The following is a 19,124-nucleotide window of genomic DNA, read 5'->3' on the forward strand; positions in this document are numbered from 1 at the left end:
TTCTGGATGTATGTACACCGATACAAATATTATTATTCTTTCGGGCGCGAGTTGAATCCGGCATCCAGTAACATTAGCACAATTCCAGCACCAGAGCTCCGTGTCGAGCTTTGTGTGGGTGAGTCTTCGATCCACATACACAGCTGTGCGGACAGGTGTGTCGATGTATTCGGGGAAACCGTAGCCCTCGTAGCCTGGTAGGCGTGGTATGAAGCAGTTCACCTCCTGCAATGTCAGGTCGGCGGGTTTGAGACTGGTATGCGATAGCTCCCAACGTAAAATCATGTCCGCATTTTTTTTTCTTTTTGACGGAGCATCAGTCCCACTCTATCACGGTCGGCAAGGCTCCCACCAAATCCCCACCGTGAATGTAAACAATAACTTGAGTGAGGAGCTGAGCCATGTTCTGTCATCTGCATTGGAGCTGTCTGCACCGACAGCAAGTGGGCCGAATTAACTGATGAGGCCGTGGGAAGACCTCCCAAGGAGAGCGTTTCATTGAGCATTAGGCGCTCCATGATGATGCGAATGCATCTTTCGACAGCTCGTTCTATCATCGTTCGTACCCTTAAGATGATGTGTTCCATTTGTGCCAAGCGTGCAGAGAAGATAGCCTCGTAATAAGGCTGGATTTGTGGTTCTATCTGCGTTACTTGCAGCTTATTTTGTCTTTGCTTGGGTGCACCGACGCTCAGTAGTCGAGAGGTGGTTTCGTCCGCTTGTCCGTTAATATTGTTAAGGTTAACAATATGTGCGCCCTCATTTGCTATGCGTTAAGCAGTGACAGACTGACCTTCAATTTTGTCGTGACTGGCTTGCGCTTGTTCTGACGCTTCGCTGTAGAGCCACCTTGACTAGAGTAGCAAACATAGGTTTGCCATGGTCGAAATGCGGTTTATTTTCCGGCGGCATCGCAGGATTTGATGGGGCGCGGGGAGGTCCAGTGTAAAAGCTGTGTCTCATGGTCACTGTCTTTCGAGGGCACTCTTGAATTTGGGACTGTGAATCATTGGATTTCTGGCTTCGCTTCTGAGGGCGTTTTAACTTCACGCGCAGCTGTTTATTGATCTTTTTTCGTTGGGGGCACTCTCGAGCCGTTTCAAGCTGTTTATCCCACAATTGCGGCATTTTGGCCGTTGATTGGGAGAGACTTCGTCACTGCCACGCTGCTTTCCGCCACACGTGGCGCAACGAGGGTTGTTAAAATTCGGACAGTGCTGCTTTCCGTGTCCTAATTTGTGGCACATCTCACAAGCACAGACTTGCGATTTGAACGGGTAGACTTAAATATTGTGAAAGACTTGAGCCCGATTTAGTATGGAAGGCTTGTCCCTTTAAAAGTGACTACAGCTGTGCCTTTCTCCCCAATGGGGTCGAGCGCTGACAATGTCCCACTTTCGGCAGTGCAGATTCATCATAAGCTGCTCAGCAGTCATTCCACCTGCGTTGCGGATAACGCCCCGGATTTGATCCTTCTGTATGACTTCGAACGCTTGAAATCTAGTTGGCTTGCCATTTATTGGAAGCTGTGTTAAAGTCAGAAGGGCACTTCACGTGTCGCGATCATCGGTGTCAACCGCTATTTTCTTACTCCTGGCCAAGTATCTGATCACAATGACAGGGTCAGCTTGCCTTATATGCGTTGAGGGAGCGTTGTGAATGTGATTCCAGATTGCCTCATCGATAACAATGAAATTTTCATCCATTATTCTGCGTGGTTCTTGAGGTCTTAGGATCACAGTGTGTGCGTATGAAGGGCGTTGCATACGCGCGTTTGCTTGTTTCTTCCCTTGATCCTGGCGGTAATAGGTGACGGTCTTCCATGCTTCTTCGTGCCAGTCGTAGTGCGTTGTGCGCCCACGCTTCGAGCCAACCACGGCGGCCAGCAAACAGGTTTGCCGCTGCAGCGTCCGAAGGCTCCGCGGAAGAAAAACTACGGTGCCTCGATGCCAGCGCCGCTTTTCAGGGTGGGGAAACCCTTTGAACCATCCGGCGCGGCCGCTCTGGCTTTTCGGTGCCATGTCGGTTCTTTCGCGCTGACTGTCGAGCTGAACGGACGCGCGCTTCATTTGCATTCTTTGTTGCGTTGTGGTGCGAGAGCTCGTGTTTTTCGTAGTCCTTTGTGATGTTCGTGCGTGTTAACGAAACATGACGGGTTGTTATGTCGCTCTGTGCACTCGATCGACCGCAAAAGAGCCGCGGGTATTTTGTTACGCCCGCGACGTTGAACGAAGGAAGAATTGGGCAGCGCAAGTAAAACGTGACAACTGGGTACCGACGGACACGAAGTTACGCGAGTGAGGATCATCATTTTGTTAAGAATAATGTCCCTTTGTTGTTGTTTTCATTTTCTCAGAGAAGTTGCTTGTATATGTTGGCGTGGCTTTTCTAGTGATTAAAAGGCTGCAGTGTGGTGTGATCGCCGTGTTTTACTTGTTGCAATGGCATAGGTTTATTCTAGATGTTTGTGATTTGACCTTTTTTGTAGCTAGAAGTATTGGGGCACTGGTAAACCCGCTTCCTGGATACGCGATCGATGACAGTACCTACCTGGTCGACTTTTACTCAGCAAAAATTAAACAAGTACAAAGTACCACTCAGCCGGAAGAGAGTGATGAGAGAAGTGACTTCATTCTCGACTTTAAGGAAGTTTCTTCTCTTGAGGAAAATGTCCTCACCCACTTGGCAGGCTTTTTGTTAAAGCCGATTAACCGCACTGTGGAACGCTACTCTGTGTGCATGTGCATGCTAGCGGCTGAATAACCTGGACAGGAACACCACCTTATTCAACTAAATGAATATTTAGTTGAGTAAGGTGGTGTTTCACCCACTTGGCAGGTTAACAAAAACCTGCCAAGTGGGTGAGGACATATGCAAGGCGGAAAACTTTAATTTATGCCAGCAGACAAATTCTGGATTTTTTTTTAATGTGAGAGTGCTCTCAAGTCTTTTGCTGAAGCTCAAGATCTGAGCTGTCTGAGAACACCTTTGAAAGCAATGAAGGAAATTATTGTAAAGAATGAAACCTTGCCGGAAAACTCATGTTATCAGCACAGAGATGTGATTGGAAAACTAATTCTTGAGCGATTGTGTCCACACATCTGCGCATCTATCTGCGATGGCTTAACACTCCTTAAAAGGCAGCTGAGTGTTATGCTAGCAAGACGGTAGCAGGTACAAGCGCAGTAGGGCAACCACATTTTAACCAGATAACCTCGCTGAGACCTTATAGAGTGAATTAATTAGTGCTTACTTATGTAAATAAATTGTGTTTTGGTGCAGAAAATTGTTCTCAGCGCATTTTTCTTCTTCAGTAGGCACCTGAACTGCTGCAGGCCAACTCACGTGACGTCTTCTAACTTTTCTTCTAGTTTCATAAATATGACGGGAAAACCATATGGAGCAAGATTCAAGCTTAAAATTGCATCCGAATATACAATTCCAGTAGGAATTGTGGGCGTTTACCAGTGAAATTAGTAACTAAAAAAGGGGGTAACCTCGCAAACAAATCGTGCCACCTTCAGGTTGCGATACACGCGAAAAGTGTCGGACCTCTTTTGAAACGAGCACTCTATGCAAGTAAACTCTTTATCAGATGGTAAAGCCGAAAATCTGCATTCAAATCGCGTTGGTATCACCATTAGCTCACCCGCCGCCGTTTCTTTCTGCCCCATGGTAAATTTGCAGCCGCCACACGGCCAGCGCCTAAGTATGGTGGCTAGAAGGGGCAGTGCGACGGGCGGGAGCGAAGAGGTGAACAAGATTGCAATGCAACATGGCGGCCGGCTCAGGTGGCGCTGCGCGCGTTGGGATTGCGTTTAGCGGCGTGGCTATGATGCGGCCGTCGGCTGTGATTTCGCGTTTTCTGCGACGCATGCAGATGCTGCCTGTTAAAGTTCGCACCTCAGTGATTTTATTTATTTGCCAAGTTATCCGGGCGTGATCCAATGCACTAAAGTCAGCGCAGCGATAATCTAGAGCGGCTAGTATGTGTCATGTCAGTAACCGTTTTCCAAGTCAGCATAACATTTTAATTCATGCTGCGCGTCGCATTCTTTTTATTTCGGTCATACCCCTTGTTTGATTTTTAAAAACCCGCTGCTGTTTCCGCTGGAACTAATTCCAGTTGAGTGGCCAGAACTCGGAAAAGTCCCGAAGAGTGATCTACATTCATTCATTGCGAATTGAATCATGTGCTTCACAAGATTGCAGCAGGATGACGGTGTGCCTTCAATCTGGCGGTACTGCATGCTACCGCAAAGCATAAATAGCCAGCAACCGCTTGTCGCCATTAATACTACTACTACTACTACTACTACTACTACTACTACTACTACTAATAATAATAATAATAATAATAATAATATTAACGCTGAACGCATCCAGCTGGTTTTGCAGAAACACTGTCACCATTACCATACCTTGGTTCCCGACCAGGCAGAAAATGACATTCGCGATGTGGTTAGCCGGTAATTACTCTATAAAAATTCAGTTCCAGCACGGCTTTTTAGTGCCAATATATGTTTCAGTGCAAAGCAAATCATAAAGAACAAAGTAGGAAAAAATGCGCTGTGACTTCATTCGGCGCAAGTCATGGGCAGCATGGACTAGAGGGTTTAGTCATTTGTAATTGCATCTGAACTTGCACTTTTTCCTACGTGAAGATTGCACTCGTCTCGACCTACTAGCACATTCTCAGCTCAAAGCGCTTCTGTTTTTCTCTCTGTACAGCTCTATCTATGTTGAGCGATTTGGTGTAAAAATGCAAGTGTGTCAGCACAAAAAACCCAACTATTTGTGCTGTTAGTTCTTTGCAATGGTTTCCACGCCCAACTTGATGAAGCTTGATGAAGAAAGAACATAAAACCATGTTTGCTGAAAGCCTGCAGCTTTTCAGTAGAAGAAAAAGTAAACGCTTCCTCTAACTTCATTACAAGTACGGCCAAGTTATCCCCAGTGCACAACAAGCATCTAATATCGAAATGATTAATAAGCTCATTGTGTTCATTGTCTGCTAGCTCTTGAATTTTTGTGGCTAGTGTTGATGCACACATGCCACAAAAACTTTTTCTTTTAAACAGGGCCTGTAAGGTGTTTTCTAAATAAATAAATAAATAAATAAATAAACTTTAGAGCTACATACCAGCTACGTAAAAAGCAAGACGGCTGTCACTTTTTTCTACTACTTAGCTGAAGACATGCGTGTTACCATATGCAGCACACTCTCACTTTTGCAGTATCTCACATCTTCAGTGGGTTCAAATACCTGTTGACGTCACGACTAAGTGGACCAGGACAAGCTCGAAAACATTTTGGCATAATAAGGAACTAATGCCCATCCAAGCCCAGGGCAATTTCTTATAACAGTAAATTCTCTAAGTTTGTCTCTAAGGTTGTCAATGCTCTGCTCCACACTTCGTCAGCAGGCACAAACAACAGTGCTGTATTTGGCATACGAGACATTGTCGGGGATATGCTAGAGGACGGAAACAGTCATGGTGCTGCTTCTGCCATTCAATCCGCTTTAAGCAAGGACCACAGCACTGGCAGCAGTAGTTTTGCTTACGAACACACCTCCGTATTTTTGAAGCTTGTTCCTATTCGTCAACAAATACAAGAAATGCCTCAAGTTCTGCAGCATCTTCCGATGATTTTCTAAGTCCTCGTTTTGGGTACCTTGACGTCATTATAGCTATAAGCCGGCTCAGGCGTCTTACAAGATGTTCTGTCGCAGACACTGAATTTGAGCACTTATGGACATCTGATCTAACCGGAAACATGCCTTTGCGCACTTCTTCCCTGAAAAGTGCGAAGGCGAAATTTACTTTCATTTAGACATCAACCAAGCGCGTTCTTTAAACACGCGCGCCGAGACATCACGTCAGCCCGATTGCACGTGTAGCAGCTGGCGCACAAGGTCAACGCTCTGAGGGCCGCCGCGTTGGAGATTGTTCGCGCTCGTGACGACAACAGCGCCCTTCGCGGCACTGTAAAGTTGCATCACGTTTCGTGCGCTCCTCTACACCTACATTTCGAGTACCGCCGAAACGTAAACAAGATTATGCAGTCAGGTTGCGTCAGCTCGAGAGGACCGGCTTTTCCGGGTTGGCAAACGCGGCGCCGAAGCAGACGTACATACGTAGCCGTCTGCGAAAAGAGGCGTCGTTTGCTTCGCGCTGTGAGACGGGTCTCGTAAGCTCGCTAAAACAACGCAGCCGAAACAGGACGGTCCAAACAATAAACTCTCACTGACAAGACAGCCGAGGACGATCACCGTCCCCGCCAAAGCCGGAAGCCCGCAGAAGCTGCCGTCGCGTGCCATGTCAGGAATCCTCTCGGTCGAGCAACCAAACGCTCAACACAGGGAGAAAATAAAATACCACCTCCGGCGGGGCGTGGCAGGTAGGAACGGCGATGTCGCGCAGCGAATCGAAAATCCCACGCCAAGCGAAGCAAGAATCTTCACGTTCCTCTGTTGTGGTATTAATACGTCACGCCGTAGTCGCCGTAAGCTTGTCACGCACTCGACACAAAAGGGCACGGCACACCCGTCGGAACCACGACCGACTGAGAATTCACCGAGCACGGAGTATTACGCCGGAATCGTGGGGTAGTAGCGTCAACCACCACGTCACCTCCCGCCGCCACAGCACGCGCAATAACACAACGCGAACGTGCGTCTAACACGTTCGAACGACCTCACTCTGTCGTCACCGATGGAAAACGACGACGGTGCACCACCTCACGGCCAACGGGCAAAACGCACCACACTCAGTTGGCACGACAGCAAGCAGTGCGGGAGGCAATCCTCGGCAGACAAACCACCACCACTGCACGACGCGTTGTCCGTGTACACCATGGTATAACACAGAAAAAAATGGAATTTTACTTTGTGCAGAACTTTTAATATGTCAGTGACCAGAAAATTTGAGAAATTGACAGGCTTCAGAAAAACGATGTATGCGGCCCTGTTTTACGTACCAGAGCACATTTAATAAATGCATATTCTACGTGCTTCTTCACGGTGTAGGTTATCATGCAGAACGTGTGGTTTCGAAGCCAATGTGACCTAAATAAATAGTGCAAAATTGTTCACCCCTAACACAGCAGATTTCTTCTATGTACCTCGGCAAACGTGCGATATTCGCTCTTCCTTCCTGGGCAACTTTGAGGATAGATGTCGTGACAACTTCGAAACTGTGCGTAATTCGGCATATACACGAAATTCATCCCAATATTACAAAAAGTACGGTTAAGGAATTCAGAAAAAATGTAAGATTCATAGCTGTGCGGAGCCGGCCTGCGTCCAGTCCAGCTCGGTCGTGTTTAGAAATGAACAAACTCACATCATCAGAAAATTATAGTGGAGCAAGAGTGTCTGAACGGGCGTGTTGGTAAAGTTGCATTTTTCGTTAGCAGCGCGACGATCTACATGGAAACGAGAGAGAAGGGATAGGAAAGAGTCCTGACTTACAGCAATTTTATTGCGCGCATAACCAAGGTTTAAATAACACGCTAAGGCACAATAGAAAGAACAGAAAGCTGGAACGTGTTCAGGACTCAGCTTCCAAGAAACAATATACAAATCATGTGTTTAAATATTGCACTTCTTTATCGCACAGTGAAAACGAAGGGGCACTGGCACAGCACTCTCCAGATTTGTGAATTTCAAGCGCTTCAATGTTTTCTCTAGTATGTTTGTTTTTATTGCGACTGATAATTTGTGTGCTATCGAACAACGGATTGCAACCGTGGTCTCTGCAATGAATACCGAGATGACCTGAAACGGATTTGAAAACATGATTATTGTGCTCCTTTAATCGTTCATTGAGACTGCGTCCCGTCTGACCAATATATTCGCGGCCGCAGGAAAGGGGAATGTTGTAAACAACACCTACAAAGCGGTTATGATGGTTGGTTCTGCAGCAGTTTTTTTCCTTGTGATAGCAGTTGACCTGCCTGCATAACAGTAAAAGTTTTACACGCAAATGGGTGTATTCTCATTTTAACACCCTTGCTCACACCCTTTAACACCCTTCTGCCATTATTTTACAATACTACACCCTATATATAGGGTGCGTACATCTTTAGCACCCTCTGATTGACATCAAGGGTGTTCCTTATGCTCAAGAAGGGTGTAAGTGACACACAAATATGTACACGTACACATATATATACGCATGCGTCTTCGACAAAGGCTATTTATAACATGCCCAGAGCATTGATGATAATAAAGGCGCTTTATTCAGTAATACAGTATTCAAGGCAATTCATGTCAAGTGTATCTATCCCATAGTATTAGACTCCATATGCACATATTGCAATCGGCTATGTTTTATTTTCAATTTAAATAAAGAGCACGCGGTAGAAAACAAAATTCAAGTCAGACTGTACGCAAACTTTACCCAGTAAGTGCGAACTTGGTGAGCGACACAAGTTTCTAAAATATTTCTTCTAAAAGAGCTTGCATGACATTCTCCTTTCCATTTTCGAGAAAAAAAAACTTTCTGGTGCATATATCTGGAACACCAATGCATTATGCCACACTATTCAGGTGTATATTTTGCGGGGCTGGTGCCGTTGATAGCATTTCTGTCAGATGGCTTAACTTCACATATTGTTTAGTTTCAATTTTGAAATAACAATATGCCCTATCAAAATATTAATGAAAAAGTAGTAGTTTTAGGAACATCAGCCCTTATAAAGTATACGTTTCATTATTTATTCATGGTCACGGGCCATGAACTGTATCACCTCGTTATCTTCAGGGTGATGTTTTTTTTAATCACTGGTGAAATGCCTGCTATATACAGAGTAAATTCGACAGCTTTTACCTTTTAAAAATCGTGTTAGCCAACATGAACATGACACTACAATTGCCCATGGACCAGCCATTCTAGGTTTTAGCCACAGAACCATGCAAATTACCAGTAAGTTGAATACATTTTTATTCCTTTTTCGCTCTTTACATACTTGAGTGCATTGCGAACCAAGAACAACAAATTATTGGAGAATTGCACTACAATAGAGAATTTGTTTTCAGCAGTATCATTTGATCAGATTAAATAAATACACAATCCAATTACAAAACATCTGAAGAAACCACAAGTAATTCCATGGAACAGACATATCGCACTACAACTATGCAACTTTAAAATAGTTCTGGGTGAGAAAAACCAAGCTTGCCATTTTACATGAAGAAATGACAATTAGTAAGCCAAACGCAGTCAATATATCTTCAGAACAAGGAATGGCGCGCGCTTATAACACGGCGCCCCATGTGCTTATGTATGTTCAGTGGCTCAGTTGCAAATTCTGAAAAAGAGGTTGTAACTCTGTACTTGTCAGTTGTGCTCACAACAAACACATGGAAGTGTTCATCGAAGCGAACAGTCTCAAGTAGGTCTAGCATGATAAAAAGAACTTTTTCCACATAAAACAGCCCACAAGCATGCACAAACTCAGGCAAGTCGTCATCTGGAACATTAAGGACAAGGCTGCATCTTACTTGGCACATACGATGTGCCATAAGTTCGCGAACATGCACCGATATGCACCGTGTGCTGTCTACGCGATGGTGACCGCAGATGAGGGACCTTGTACTGTGGGTACTCAAAAAAAAAACGAAAAAAAAACGCCAATGCCGTGTAGGCGTAGCGATTCAATATTTCTTTCTTTTTTTTACCCAACATGCAACACCATTTGTTCCATGAGCTTTATTCTAACATTGAGAAAGACTTATGACACAACTGATTATTTACCCGTCCATTACATGCATAAACCAACCCAAATTAGCATTGCAGTGCACTGCATTTCAACACTGAGGCACTGGTGTTTGCCATCCCCAGTAGGAAATCGGACGCTCGTCTGGTTGACCTGCCAGCCTTTCCTCTCCTTGCTTTCTATATCTCTTTGTACAAAATGCACTACCTTGTCGAAGAGGAAGCGTTATCCTCTTTCAGAGTTAAAATATTTGTTGAGCAATAATTTTACTGTTCCAGCAACTACAGCATAAACTGGAAAACGAAACCGATTCTGATTTGTTCACCGTGCTCACAGAGCGCGGCACCAGGTGGAACCGTGCGCTGCGCTTCCGATCTCGAAGCAGTGTTGCCAGGTCCAACGAGGCGGCGTAGCCAAAAGCTAGAGAAGTTGTAGCCCAAATGTAGCCAAACAGAAAAAAGTGCAAAATAGTTCGTAGCCAAATATAGCCATTGTTATTTCCAATTTTATTTGTGTATACATTTTCACATTCGACAACGGCAATCCTTTTTTGCACAACCCGTCGTAACAAAATGTCCGTGCCGCCGTGACGGTCGGCTCTCTACATCAACATTAGCGACATCATGATTCCACAGAACACTTTTGATGAGCTAAAACAAGTCTTTCGCGCTATGATATCTCGCGTTATCTGTCTCATCGTCCTATTTTGTTTTCTCATTTTCTTGTTTTGTTTGTTCTTTAGCTTGGCCCGGATTAGCTGGGACACACACTACCTATATAGTGTCAATTTACATCAACCTGGCCACCATCTTAAGTCTCTAGCACGCCAAGAACATGCGTTAGGAAAAGGGACAGGCAACAGATGCTACTCAGTGTCTGAATCGGTGTAAGCGAAGCTTTAAAAGATTACTGCGCTAACCGGCACACTAGTGTAAGAAGCGCGCAGTCGTTTTCTGCGACGAGGATGTCCCGAACTAACTCGCTCGAAATGATAAAAGCCGCGACGGCGTACTAAGAGCAATGGTAAACAACAAATTGATAACAGTGGTAATGCTGTGAAAACCGGTTACTGTCAAAAAGCAAACCATGTTGATGGCTAATAAAGTTTTAGAATAGGGGCCCCTTAAGTTTGGGGCCCCAAAGAGCTTTGCTGGTGTTAGCATTGGGGCATGCAGAAATGAAGAGTTTTGGAATAGGCGTTTTGCGTTTGCGGATAGCGTGTTGCGTTTACAGCGTCACTACGGCGTCAAAGAAAAGCTGTTATAAATTTTAAAATAAAGTACAAAATTTTATGATAAGAAAAGTAATTTAAACTTTCGTGTTTTCGCCTTTAATTACAATTTATAACTTATTCTATTAGCAGCATGCAACTTGTGGCGCTTAGTTTTGAGTAACCAACTTTACGCACCTTCACGCAGTCAAGTCAATCCGTGATACGCCTACGAGCCATGAAATCGACAATTCGTAATCAGCGGCGTATAATGAATCAATCTTCATTACACATGCTAGTTGAGAGAAAGCGATAACCACAATCACTTCTTCTAGCTTACGAACTTCACGAATTACCATGAATCGAGCCCAGTTTTGTGCTAAATTAGAGCTGTCCCTTCGATGGTCGCCGCCATGTTTGTTGACGAAAGCTTTTGGGGCAGCTTTTGGGGCTCCTGCTAAATCGATGAAATAGCATGCCTGACGCAAAACCCCAATACAGTTCGCGTCTTGCGCATGCGCAGTGGCTTCGACGCTATTTCTTTGGGGCCCCAATACGTTTGAGGCCCCCATTCTAAAACTCTAATAATTGCTGGGATTTTACGTGCCAAAATCACGATATGATTGGGAGGCATGACGCAGCGGGGGACTCCGGATTAATTTTCGCCACCTCAGGTTATTTAACGTGCACCTAAGTACACGGGTGTTCCTGCATTTCGCCTTGATCGAAATGCGGCCGCCGTGGCCGGGAATCAAACCCGCGTCCTCGAGCCAGCAGCACGACACCTCACAAGTAAAGCTAACACGGTGGGTGAAGTTCATGTGACGTGGTGCCCCGATGTCATCGTGGCAAACATGTTTCAATATTAGCAGAATGAGTTTCCGCATTCATGACGTTACGGGCAAACCATCTAAAAGTAAAAGCACCAGAACCCACCTTTGGCTCGGGGTCTTGCTCCCATTCTTTTTATACGTTCCCGCATACTTGCTCCACTTCCCCATGTTTGGATTATCCTCTCTGAGGAGGATCCAATCTTACGTCCAACCTATCGAAATGAATCACGAATCTAAGCACGAACAAAAATTCCTCTAGAAGGAAAAGGAAAATGGCAGCAAAGCTTCGCGCGAGAAACGTGGAGTAGGTCGTAAGCTGTGCCCGGCGCGATACTTCATCCGGAAGACATGGCCATGAACACACTAGAGCGTATCATCCACCCGTGCTTCCCTTCTTTCATGCGGCGCCACGATCGCCCGACGGCCCCGACTCTATGTTACTGCTCTCCCTTCCTGAACATAGCCATGTTAGTATACAGTATACTGTGAAAAACCCACTACTCCCAGGTTCATCCCCATTCCCAGGGATCGGGTGCCGAACGGTCAAGCAGGGTGTAAGTTTAAGTGCATCAAACATCCAAGCCACCGACTCAGACAACGGCGCAGAGAGGGAAGGAAAGGCGAGGGAGTGGGGGGGGGGGGGTCATTTCGCACACGCATAGACGCACAGCCACGCGGCCGGCTCAACCAGCTATAAAACACAGCCTTCGATATTTGCTTCTACCCGATGAGAGCCACCTCTGGAGCGTGGATTAGGGCGCTACTTATATAGCCCAAACACAGCCAAGTCGCAGATTTTCAGTAGCCCAAATATAGCCACATAGCCAGCTCGTCCAAGTCGACGCCAAAAAAATTTTCCCGTAGCCCAATTTGGCTATATATAGCCAAACCTGGTAACACTGTCTCGAAAGATCCAGCAAGCGGTTAATGCAGCTGCAAATGTGTGGTCAGTGGGCTTTTATCGTTTTTTGTTGTGCAGATTGTTAGTTCACCGTAAATATGTCTTGATTTGTACTTAAGAGTCGAACAAGTCCCCAAGGAACAGAGTTTGACGCATCGGTGGAGCGAAGAATAGAGGCGATGAATGGTTAAGCTGCTTGACTCTCGGCATGTTCAAAATGGCGAAGTTCCGAATTCGTCGCTGTGTGCTGTGTGATGTGCGCGTGTGTGCTCGTGATGTGCCGTCATAGCGTTAGGATATTTGTGCTGAATGTTACATTTCGTCTACAAAACTCTGCACACAATCGCATCGAAGAAGTCGTGTGTTCAGGTGCACGTATGTGTTTGGATGCGGATAGCCTGCCCTCAACGGTAGCGCTGAGCTCAGCCGTGTTGGCTCAGCGCTACCCCCTCAACGGATGTCAACAGTCTACGCGCTCGTAACTTGCTCACGAGGTAAGCCCGTTGTCATTCTACTTGTTTGCTTTGCGTAGCGTAGGTGTTAAAATGATGTGTGGTAAGCCGGCGTCGCGATCAGAAATATTGTTTCAAAAATACCAGTAAACGGCGTCTTACGGCAAAAAGGACGCCTGAATGGGAAAAAAGATTACGTTCGAGGTAGTTTACTCGTTGCCGTCACCTATTCTCGCACGGGCGCGCTACGTCGGGTGAACTTACTCGTGCCTGCGTCGCTCATGCTGTATCAGTCATGCCGGATTTTACCTTTCTCGCGCCTTCCGGCGCTCAATCTTCAAAATAACATCACTGATTTTCCCAGGGGAGCAGTAGGGGCCGTAGAGGAGACCGGGCCTGCTGTCCTGGAGCAGTATTTTCGCTCGTGCCAGGCTTTCCCTATGCTGCTCCTCCGTGACTTTTCAAAACATTAAATCTCAAAGAAAATGCTCAAAGAAAATGTCCCTACTGCTTCCCCGGAAAAATCAGTCATGTTATTTTGAAGGTAGAGTGCCGTAAGGCGCGAGAAAGGTATGATCTGGCATGGCTGACCCGCAGGCGCGAGAATGGCTGTCCGACGTACCGCGCCTGTGCGCGGAGTATAGCCGGTTTCAGTGTTTACAAGCAAACCTCACTTGCCGCTGATTGGTTGCCCCATCGGAACTTCCGGCAGGAGAGCTAGAAGCACTTCCGGCTATGTTGTTTGAAGGCATGCGCGACGTGAGGCCGGCCTGTCGATGTTTGCACTGCTTGGTGGAATCTGTGATGAGCTGATTCTACATCGTGAATATTGCCGAGTTGACGAGCGACTACTTTAAGGTGCTTAGCACCGAAGTAAAAGATTGGTATCGCCAAAAGCTGATGTTTAGAGGCAGAGAGCTGCCCGATCCGCTGCACGATGATATGCGATTTTCATTTTCGCCGGGCTCCAAACACATTCCCTCAGTTACAACCCCGGAGCAACAAGCGGATCATCTTAGTGAGGACATGCAATGAACGCAGACTGTTGTCTTCAAGGCAGGTAATGGGACTGCTGAAAACTAAAAAAAATTTAATGGCACTTTTTTCTTCTTTCCAAGGTTTTACGTGCCAAAACCAGTTCTAATTATGAGGCTCGCCGTCATGGAGGGTTCCTGATTGATTTTGACCACCTGGTGTCCTTTAACGTGCCCTACAACACAAGCACACGGGCGTTTTGCATTTCGCAATGACACTTTTATTGCTGAAAGATGGAGGATGAAGTAGTAAGCTGCGCATGTGTACATGGGCATGTTTTCTGCGTCATATGCCTTGTTTCTGCTTTTCTATATGCATTAACAAATAACTGTACATTCTCAAAAGTCATTTAGTGCAAGAAGCCTAGGTTGACTGAAACTTAACTGCTCACGAATTTACCACACTACTAACAAAATGAAACCTGTAGTGTTGGGCACAAGATTGCAATCCATAATTGGCCTCCGTTAATTCGTAAATGCTTTTAGAATGTGGCCGAAACTTCCTACATGCATGCACGGGAATCCCTAACTTTTCTGCGATTCTGCTTTGCGATACCGATACGAATGCTCACATGCCGCCGCGGTGGCTCAGCGGTTACGGTGCCTGGTTGCTGACCCGAATGACGCCGTTTGGGCCCCGGGTGTCGCATTTATATCGAGGCGAAATGCTAGAGGTCCGCGTACTGTGCGATGTCAGTGCACGTTAAAGAACCACAGGTGGTCGAAATTATCCGGAGCACTCCACTGCGGTGTCCGTCATAGCCCGAGTCGCTTTGGGACGTTAAACATGATAAACCAATGCGCACATGTACCTAGGTAGTAAAGCTGCAGAAGTGCACTTGTGCCCCAGATGGGAAAAACATTAAAATAAAACAGCGGCAGCATGGCACCAGCTAAACAATAATTTTAACTCATGTTCGTAGCATGGCGATCCACGCCGAGGCAAGAAACTGGACGAGCGGGCAAACTCGGGGCGAGAGTCGAGCTGCTCTCGCGTGAGTTACACGACATACATCCAGAACAGTAGAGCAGTAGCATTTTTATTATTCAGCATTATAGCAGTCCGGCTACTCCACGCGTAGTAGCTTACCTTGGATGAAGTGAGCAGAGCAAATCGGGGAACTCTTGGTAGGCTCCCGGATTTTAAAAACACCGTTGACGAGTAAACGTAATGAAAACAGTCGATACTCCAAGAGCTACTCGCCGTCACGCAACACACTGAATGCCACGAGTCGCACTTATATCGATATACCCGAAAAATAACACAATATGCGCAGGACGAGCGTGCGAGCGAACAAATACCAGCAAAAACGAGCAAAAGGAACGGCTACCGGAAGTTTCCTAGGGGCGCCGGATGCCGGCGCACAGCATTTCCAGTGCGCGGTGGCGCTGAATGAAACCGTCTATAGGTTCCACCAACGAGGAATTTACCACGTTTGATCTACATGGTAGCGTGGCCGGCTCGATCGCGATCGAAATTTTCCTTGATTTCTTGCTTTGTGATTGTGATTTTCAACAATTTCAGAAAACAAAGATATTGTTGAATCAAAGGTAAACAGAGCTTTTACAAGCAGGAAAGAACAAGAATTTTGTGCAATTGTATTGCACATGTCTGTCTGATTATTGAAGCTAACACGAATTATCATTTTTTACAGACCTCCTTGCTGTTGCAACTCTGAGGATGATTGCTTCAAATGTGTCGGAACAAACAGCAGTGCCAGCGCTATATGTGCGTGAGGACGTAAGTTTCTTCACATTTTTATAAAGAAATCGGTTCTAAACAATGCCGTATTTCCTCAAATGGCTTCAATCGTGGAAATAGTTTGGCAACTGTATAAAGATCCAGATGTCTTTTTGTATTTTTGAATGTCAATTGGGGTTCTACTTAATTTCACCCGCTATTTCATTGTATTATTCATGTCACCCCAAAAGGCCCTCACAGCGAGGGTATTATTACATGGGGGGGGGGGCGACATAATCATTATTAAACGCTGTACATATAAGGAAGAACAACAATACATGATACGGGAACAGCAATTAAATACGGGATACGGGAACAGCAATTAAATCGTAAATCAAAATACAAAAGGTAAGGATGAACAAACCAACAATCTTGAACTGCTCTTGCACTCAATGTGCGGAGCATCAATGCTGCAAAAATGACCATGCTTGGATTACACAGGTTATTGGAATAATGCTGGGATGTGTTAAGCTTCTCTACAGCCTAAATTGTTTGTAGTTAAGGCTGCATGACTACATTATTTTGCTTGCTTAACTCCTTTATATTGTGCTTACGCGAGTGAAAGTCATGTAGTCATCAGGAACGGTTCATTTTGAAGTAGTTTTATGTCGACTACGGATTGGGCACACACACCTCACACACAATTTTTTACTTACAAAAGAAGACCCACCAATATGCGACAATTGCCAAGAACCGCTCACAGTGATTCATATTTTACTGACATGTAAACATCGAAACACAGAGACGAAAACTTTTACAGAACTTATATAAGTTATACATACCGTTACACCCTGCCTTAGTTTTAGGAGATGATGCACCAGTGCCATTACCGGACCTTTTTAAGTTTCTAGACGATATCGGTTATTTACACAAGCTATTGACCAACACCGCTTTTGCTGTTTTAAAATTTTTATTCATAACACCTTGCGTTTGGCGCAGCATAGTCTTCGTCGCTTTTGCGCCACTAAACCCCAATTACCTAACATATTGTGCTTGCACCAAAGCATGAATATACTTTCATGATCAGTAAGCTTTCTTTGTTTTCATTGCAGGACGAGAGGGTTCCGCAAGTGCCCTGAGTGGTGTATTCTTGCCACAACCTGGAACAGGCAGAGTTTCTCCGCCTTTTTTTCGACAAGGAGCAGCTGTTCATGGTCAAAAATACGGAGGAAGGGGTTGTCGCAATCATCAGTGCATTTTTTGTATTGAACATAGTATACGGGCCTAAATCCTTCAACACTAGTACAGTACTGGAACGATTGTTTTTGGTTTGAATGTAACAACGCCCAGAGTGGTTGTTACAAAGTTTGTGAACAGAATTGTGCAGGCAATGCGACGCCGAGGTTTATGTGCATTAACATATGAATGCTAGCCTGACAATTTTCTGCTATAGCTTGAGAAAGTTTTTTGCAATTTTTAATGTCACATTTTCTTTCCTTTTGATCACGATAATAGCACGATCCAGTAACGTTTTCCGCTGCCTTTGTGCCAACCCCTTTATTTATAGACTGCACCTTTTTTGTTTTTATGACTAGGCAGATAATGTAATCGTGCCCAGGTGTAGGTCAGCAAAAAAGAAACGTGGTGTACTGCAGTCTGCATGGATTTAACAAAAACATTGCTGGGTGTTGCCATGTACTGAAAAGAAGAGTACAATACGTCTCGTTGTTATTAGGTCAGCCTTAACATTAATGTATGTGAAACAATTGTCAGCAGTCTTGTACAAAGATTAAAGCTTGCTTGCTCTTCCTAAACATAGTTTAGGAAGATAGTTTTGTGTGTGTAGAGTGCATGTGTATGTAACTTGTGTTTGAGTTGTATAACTTGAACCAGATTTTAAAAAGTGATACACCTCAGATGACTGAGACCATGATGCATATTGTTGAACTCCTGTATGAGGCAACATGCACTTTTCAAAGCATAGCTCATGGAGTAATATTTTGAATTTCCACATGCATATACACATATATATTGTTTAACTATAATTTCATTTAAAAAACATTTAAATTCAGGCAACTGTAAGCAATATACCATAGGTCTCATTCATCTATAAAGTGTTCCACTTTAAAGTTCGGTTCAAGCTATTTGACACCTGGTACAGGGGCTGTACACCCATCTGGCACCCTCCACAGTGGGTGTTAAATAAGGAAAAATAAAGGAAGGGTGTAGGTGCCACCCTTTGGTTGGGGTGTTTTCACAACAACCTACAGTTTCTTTACATGGACACCCTTGTTTTAGGGTGTGCCGAAAAGGCACCCTGTAAAACAGGTGCTAACCCTTAGGGTGTCGTCTCTGCGAGAAGCCTATTTACACCCAAAACTTTTACTGTGTAAGCGTGACAACTTTTGTGGTGCCGAAAACACAACATCGACGCCAGCACGCCGGCCAACTTTCTTGAAATTATGGGGCAAGGTGTGAATGTAAGGGATGACGGTGACTCTGTTCCTGGGAGTGGCAGAATCGGGGTGACTAGCTTTTTCTTGCTTTTGCAAGCTTCCGGCTACTGACGTCAGCAGACTGCCCGGGTAGCCCGATTGCTCAAGTCTCCGGGCCTGTTTCCCGAAACTGGTTTCCATTAAGTGGTGACATCACTTTGAAAGGGAATTGGTGAAGCATAGGCTAACGATTCCCCGCTTGATGAGCTGGAATGCGCTGAGCTAAAAGGTAAAAGAGCTTTGCTAGCTGTGGGTTCATACATCCAGCATAGCTGGTTGTTCCTAAAACTGAGTCTAAGATCTAAAAACCTAATCGAGTCGGCAGCAGGCAGTTCATGGGTTAAAATAAATGGGTGAAGACATTCTTGAAACAGTGATAAGGCATCACGGCAGCGACAGTGTCGGCTTCACTATCTAAAAGGACTAAAAAATCATCTACAAACCTACAAACTTTTTACACAAAAGACGGAAGGCGTTTGGACAGTGCACGGCCATGAGTGGCTAGCAAGATGTCACTCAGCACGGGCGCTATGCATGGACCGATGCAAACTCCGTCCCTTTGTAGGTACGTCTTCCCGTTCCAATTGGCAAACGTCGACTTCAAGTACGTATCTAAAAGCTCCAGAAATCCCCCTATGGTGATACCAGTGGCGTTCTGGAAGGCTACGCTGCCAAACTTGTCAATGCAATCGGAGACAGCGACGAGCACCGCGTCATGGGGCAACGAATAATAAAGATCCTTAATGTCAATGGAAAAGGCGTATAACGCTCAGCCGTGATGATTTTTCAGAAATT

At 45.2% G+C, this 19,124-nt stretch overlaps 2 protein-coding genes and 1 long non-coding RNA gene across 18 annotated transcripts in view; 2 read left to right on the top strand and 1 right to left on the bottom strand.

Annotated features, from left to right (window-relative positions):
* Positions 1 to 19,124, top strand: part of LOC125940510 (uncharacterized) — a 467,947-nt gene that overhangs the window by 263,619 nt on the left and 185,204 nt on the right. The window lies entirely within an intron of this gene.
* Positions 1 to 19,124, top strand: part of LOC119466294 (uncharacterized PE-PGRS family protein PE_PGRS46-like) — a 422,307-nt gene that overhangs the window by 258,363 nt on the left and 144,820 nt on the right. The gene's annotated exons all lie outside the window — the stretch shown is intronic.
* LOC119466292 (cuticle collagen 2-like) overlaps positions 1 to 19,124 on the bottom strand; it is a 1,179,781-nt gene that overhangs the window by 97,804 nt on the left and 1,062,853 nt on the right. Inside the window, exon 1 of one of the 15 annotated variants that reach the window (XR_007463705.1) lies at positions 6,250 to 7,244. The exons of 12 other annotated variants lie outside the window; for them this stretch is intronic. Coding sequence is in view for 1 of the 3 variants with exons in the window: in XM_037726776.2 (XP_037582704.1) it covers positions 6,250 to 6,322 (73 nt within the window). In the remaining 2 variants the exon portion in view is untranslated. Of the gene's footprint in view, positions 1 to 6,249; positions 7,245 to 19,124 lie in introns of those variants that run through there. 2 more of the 15 variants (XM_037726776.2, XM_049656742.1) reach the window with 2 other exon arrangements.

The sequence above is a fragment of the Dermacentor silvarum genome, chromosome 10 (genome assembly GCF_013339745.2).
Source record: "Dermacentor silvarum isolate Dsil-2018 chromosome 10, BIME_Dsil_1.4, whole genome shotgun sequence".
NCBI lineage: Eukaryota > Metazoa > Arthropoda > Arachnida > Ixodida > Ixodidae > Dermacentor > Dermacentor silvarum.